Consider the following 6138-nt stretch of genomic DNA (forward strand, 5'->3'; position numbering starts at 1 on the left):
GACATGCTCTCCCTGTCCCCCCCAGCTTCAGCACTGGCACCGATGACCCCTCCCTCTCACTGCTCTGCTCGGACAAGCTCCGCTCCGTCAGAGCAGGCTGATGCATAGCGCCAGGCAAGCTTCGGTCGATGCATAGCGTCAGGCAAGCTTCGGTCCGACAGAGCAGGCTGATGCATAGCGCCAGGCAAGCTTTGGTCGATGCATAGCGCCAGGCAAGCTTCAGTTGGGCTTAGCAGGCCAGGCCGCACACAATCAGGATGATTGTGTGCGGGCCCTCTTCTTCCTCTCTGGGCCCCCCCAACAGGCGGAACGCCAGGGCCCGGTCACGACTGCTGCGACCCTAGTAGTTCCGCCAGTGGGTTCAGGGGTGGCCTTTACATAGACCGTCATTTGTCCTGAACGGGTCTCTTTAAGCTCTATGTAGAGGTAGGAATTGAAGTGTCACACCAATTAAAATAGACCCAATTCAAATTTATTCCATTAGGGTCAGGTAGCCAACACGTTTCAGGGGTTCAACACACACCTCACTCATCAGAGCTTAATGAAATGTACAGTATATGGACTACAATCCCTGCAGTTTGAAGGCTGTATTGTGATGGGAGTACTTCAGGCGTGTCAGCAGCTAGTTTAGCAGCCAGTACTCCCATCACAACACATTTTTTTAAGCTGCAGGAATTGTAGTCCATATTGGTGTGGTGCTTCAATTCTTACATCTACTGTGTTCACGATCGATCCAAGGATACTGTGGAGATCCTTTGGATTGCAGAGAATGCCTACACGTATGCCAGGTCACAAACATTTCTATCACGCAACCACTGTTGGATGAGAAGCACCAAGACAATAACCACACAGGTCCAACTCTTTCTTTCCACATTTCCATATATCTTTAAACGTGTGGTAAAGTCCTATGTAAAGGAATACATACTAGAGCTGTTTTTGCAATCAAAAATGACTAGAAAACATCCCTTTTATGTAGTGATGAGTGCTGCCTTCTGTCTGCCCATCACTCTCATCAACTTCCTGGCTTCCCAGTGTGCTTTGCGTCTGTTTCCCTGCTGCTTGATGTGATGCAATCTCCATTTCTGAAGACTACATATCCCATCATGCATTGCTTCCAGCAAGCAATGATGTTACATTGTTCAGACATTGAGTTGTAGTTCAGAAGGCAGACTCTGTGATAACTGTGACACAAGGAAGTGCATGTTCACAGGGCTGAGCAAAATGGTGTCAGTGCATTGAGGAAGTCCAGCCTATGGGCATCCCCAATAAGTAAGTTTACACACTTCTAGACTGATATGGTTATTAGGAGTGGGAGAGAACTCATGGAAATTCCATATAGAAATACAGATTCATTTTTCGTTTTTGACCACAGATAAGCTCTGTGTCACTTGCACCTAGATAAAGATGATTTGGTTGCTGGTTGCAGGTGCAATGTGGCGGTTTGACAATAAGATAGGATAAGATTATCAGGACGCAGAGCTTACCTATGTAATGAGACCAAATGTCTGCAGCTATACACTGTACAAGTACAAACTATACATAGAACATATATAAAACATGAACACGTTAAGATTATCTAAATGTATATGACCTTTATCACATATTTTATCTATAAACACATTAAGAATACTATGGGTGCTCTTTAATGTGTCATAAATGCATCATTTGGATTGTGTAAACGATTTTGTCATATGCACTATGCAATCAAACTGAGAAGGACAGTCCGCCCTAAACTCATGCGTCACTTAGAAATAAAAACAAGACAGCAGTCTCCACTGCACTTTTTGCTGTTCTGGACTCCGCACAGTCTTACACTTTCTACTGCAATTCATTTATTTTAAACAGTCCAGGAAGTGAAATCGAGCGCAAGCAACGTCCTCCCTCTCAGTCCCTGAGCTATCATCAGATCGGCAGCACCCCTGCACTTCCCCACTGAGGAACAGTGTACCCTCGCTCATAGTCACGGCACTGGCTGCTATTGCAATGCCACACACTATGCCACTTTACTCAAGGACTTCACTGACTACTGCTGCACCAGTGTACAACAACCGCCGCCGCACCAGTGTACAACAACCGCCACTGCACCAGTCAACAACCGCCGCCGCACCAGTGTACAACAACCGCCACTGCACCAGTGTACTTCAACCGCCACTGCACCAGTGTACTTCAACAACCTCCATTGCACCAAAGTACATCTCAAACGACCACAACTGTACTGTATACTTCTCCAATGACCACCACTGAATAACCAGTGTACATCTCCACGACTGCAACTGTACTGCGTACTTCTCAAACAACCACGACTGTACCGGTGTACTTCTCCAATGGCCATTGTAAATATAACGGTGCACCACACACCAGAAAGTGTTGCACTATGTACACCGTGCTTTACGTCACCCAGACTGTTGAACTTAGTACACTATATTGCACATTAACATCACTGGGACATTTTAAGAAATTCTGCATTTATCTTGTTTAACAAACAGGCACACTTCTGTTACTCCTCACAAGGTTAAGTGTATAAAAACATGGAAGGAGCATAACAGTCTTCATAATAACCGAACCTGCTGACCTGAGCTGGGTATAGAAGTGCAGAGATCTCTCCACCAATGTCTGCAAGCGGTATAAGAAAGCCGTACACAAGTCAAAGCACAGGCTTCCACTCGTACTGAGGTTCTCAATCTAAGATTAAAATATATTGAACAATGAGAAGCATTCCATATGCTATCTACAGACTGTATGATATACACACTGAAGGATATAAATGGGCTGAGCAGATGAAGCAAACAATTCAAATGGTATATTAAATGATCTTATTATATAGTAAATCTATAGCTGCGGAGAAGCAATGTAAAAAGTTATGCTACTGTATATGTGGACAATAGGATCCTATGTCTGGAAATCCCATCATGCTTGGAGTTTTCCCTAGGGGGTTTTACTGGGCAATCCTAGCAAAAATCCCCTAGGAAGAACCCTGTAGAGTCCACTCCCTCTTTGTGGTCACCCACAGTGAGCCCAGATGGGTAAATTACCATTCACCATTTTCCTCTAGGCCAGGGGTGGACAAATGAATATAGAATTCAGGAGCCAGCAGAATTATTTTTTAGGAGACAGCTCCATTGACAACAACTAGAGCAGGGCTGGCCAAACTGCGGGCCTCCAGCTGTGGTGGAACTACAAATCCCATGAGGCTTTGCAAGATTCTCACAGCCACAGACATGACTCCCAGAGAGAGATGCATCATGGGATTTGTTGTTTCACTCCAGCTGGAAGGCCGGCGTTTGGCCATCCCTGAACTAGAGGAAACCTGAAAAAAGGTAGGCGCCAGCTGTAATTAAGGAGCTTTGGCGACTTTGGAATTTGCCCAGCCCTGCTCTAGACTGAATTACCCCAGAAGTCCTCAGCTCTGAGCACCCCCAGGCTCAAAAGGTGTCAAATCCAGGCTGCAGTAGGTGGATAAGCAACAGGTGAGCAACCTTGTGTCCATGATCTGCAGGGACTGCAGGAAGAGGAGGATGCGTCAAATGTAAAAAAATGTACTAGAAAATATAACTTAGAAAACTCCACACATACACAGTTAAAAGAGAACTATGAGGTAAGTGTTTTTCCCCGTAGTTCTCTTTAGGGTCACAGGAGGACATATACTAGCGTCCTCCCGTGACCCAAAGCTCAGTATATTGCGGGCAATAGTGCTGCAGCCTGGACAGATCCCGACATTACTGTTGAGATCCACCCAGCTGCGTGAGTGACAGCGGGCTCTGCCAATCTAGAGGCAGAGCCAGCTGTGCCCGCCCCCTCCCCCGTTTGTTGCTCCACTCAGCACTGGAGGATCGGAGAGTCGAGGGGGGGGGGGGAGAACCCTGCAGGGAGCCATGACTGACAGTCACCGCTCTCTGCAGGGAGACGATCAGGAAGTGAGCAGATCGGCTGCATGTTTCTGCTCACTTCCTGAGCGATAGAGACGACCTGTGACAGTTTCATTGTCACAGGTTGGCTCTAACTATGAGGATGAGTGGAAATCACCCACCTCATAGTTCTCTTTTAGAAGGGAAGGCCGAAGTTCAACTTTAATTTTATTTGACATTGTGGATATGGCAGCAGATACTGTTTGGAAGAGGAAGGCAGAGCTGGAGCTACCAGTGGGAGATCTCACCAGGGCATTCACCAGGAGATAGAAGAAGTCAATAGGTATCAGGTCTGCATTTTAGCTGCTTCTGAACTCCTAAGCTACTCTAGGCTGCTTTTTGCTTTCATACCGACTTGTGTGAAGAAAAGAAAATGCCTGTCAACTAGGGCTGCAACCAACTAATCGGTTATGGGAATAGTTGTCAACTATTCTCATTATCGATTAGTTGGTTGGATCCCCTAGCTCTCTCCTCCATGCTGGAAGGAGGGCAGTTGGCGGGTGCAATAGCCATGGGAGGGGTGGCATACGAGGCATGCAATCCCAGTGTTAAAGCACTTCTGTTATTGCTGCCTGTGTCCCCATTAGACAGATTCACCCCCCAACATTGTCCTGGTGCCCATTATCACTGAAAGTGAAAGAAAATCCCAAATTTGGGGTTGTCACCAGAACACGAATAGATGGCAAATCTTCCAATGGGGACACTATTTCTGTTGTGTGGGGGCTCCGTGAGAACTGCGTTTGCCTAAGTTCCCCAGAGCCCACGCAAAACAGTCAGTGGCCCTCCTCCCGGTCCAGTCAGGTGTGGCTGGTGCATTCCCTTGTTACGTGTAGCTGCGGGCCAGGGAATGCCCCATCCCCAACTGACTGGGCTAGGAGGGGGGGTCCCTTACAGGTTCCCACCAAGCCCTCCCACACAGAGGCGTCCCGAGGCCGGGTGTCACCCGGAGCGGATACCGGGTGACACCCCGCAGTGACGTCATCGCGCACGCGCGGTCATCTTTTTGATGCCTACCGGCAGCCATCTTGGTGATAGACGTCAGCAGAGAGAGGAGGGGGCGTTCACCCAGCAGGATGAGGTATGCCGCCGGGTCCCCTCCTCTCTCTCTCCTGGATTTGTCGGGCTCTCTGTCCATGACCGAGTGCCCGACTTTTCAGAGGGGGTGACATTTTGGGGGTCACCCCTTCAATGGTGTCACTCTGGTGCTGGCGGCACCCCCCTTGTGACGCCACTGCCCCCACACAATGCTAGTGACCACCAGGGATTTCTCTCTTACTTGGAATTTCCTCACTTCCTGTTGGACAGGAAGTAAAGGGAAATCACCCCAAAAGGGAGACAAGGGGCTATAGCCCTCCTTTAAACTAAAAAAAAAAAAAAATTAAATTCTTCTTTACACTAAAATAATTAAAATCCAGTTTCCCTGTATTCATTTTAAAGCTGTGTATTTGTTTACTTTAAACTAATTTGTCTGAAAAGTTCCAGCCTCTCCGATGAGGTAGTCCCCAGCGCCCAGCCCGCTGCTGACTCTGTGTCAGGCAGCAGTAGCGATCGGTAATTACCGCAAGCCTCGTTACCTTTTCGGGTGGTGCCGCATCTGGACCGTGTCCATCCCGAGCTCCTGTGTGTCCTGCGATGGAGGGATTGGGCTTCCCTCGTTCCGGCCCCGGACTACATACACCTGATGCTGCAGCCGATGTGACTTCTCCCCCCACCGCGGTCCTGACAGCACGAATACATACAAGTCAACGGAAGTAGGAACAGGAAGCGAGTCTGTGCACAGCGACATGTGAACCGGGTCATCCTCATCCTCACTGGGGACAATCTATACCACCTAGCTTCATATACTGACCCTGCTCAGGATCCTCTGTCCCTCTTCCCTCATATCTGATGTCTGTATGTGGAAATAAATGTATTAATTAACTGCTGATCGGAATGGTTGTTAACTAAGGGCCCATTCACGCCATTGCATTCAGCATACGGTATGCGTGGGGTTAACAAGTTGCTGCAATGGTAGAAACTACAGTGAAAAAATATAGTGAATGTATGACTTTTTGCTTTATTGCAGTACCGCATGCTGCAACGCACAGCCACTGGGAGGCAAAACAACGCACGCTAGGTGTGCCTTGTGATGACATGCACTAATACAGGGGAAGGCTTGCCCTCCAGCTATGGTGGAACTACAAGTCCCATGAGGCATTGCAAAGATTATCACAGGCATGACTCCCTAAAACAG

At 47.9% G+C, this 6138-nt stretch overlaps 1 protein-coding gene across 2 annotated transcripts in view; it reads right to left on the reverse strand.

Moving 5' to 3' along the window:
* LOC108793685 (serine/threonine-protein kinase 4-like) overlaps positions 1–5599 on the reverse strand; it is a 68179-nt gene extending 62580 nt beyond the window's left edge. For both annotated transcript variants that reach the window (XM_018564694.1, XM_018564693.1), the window contains exon 1: positions 5480–5599. In XM_018564694.1, coding sequence (XP_018420196.1) covers positions 5480–5514 — 35 coding nt within the window. In that variant the 5' untranslated portion in view covers positions 5515–5599. The remainder of the gene's footprint in view (positions 1–5479) is intronic.
* Positions 5600–6138: the final 539 nt, after the last annotated feature.

Source organism: Nanorana parkeri, unplaced genomic scaffold, assembly GCF_000935625.1.
Source record: "Nanorana parkeri isolate BGI_ZX_2015 unplaced genomic scaffold, ASM93562v1 scaffold773, whole genome shotgun sequence".
Taxonomy (NCBI): Eukaryota; Metazoa; Chordata; class Amphibia; order Anura; family Dicroglossidae; genus Nanorana; species Nanorana parkeri.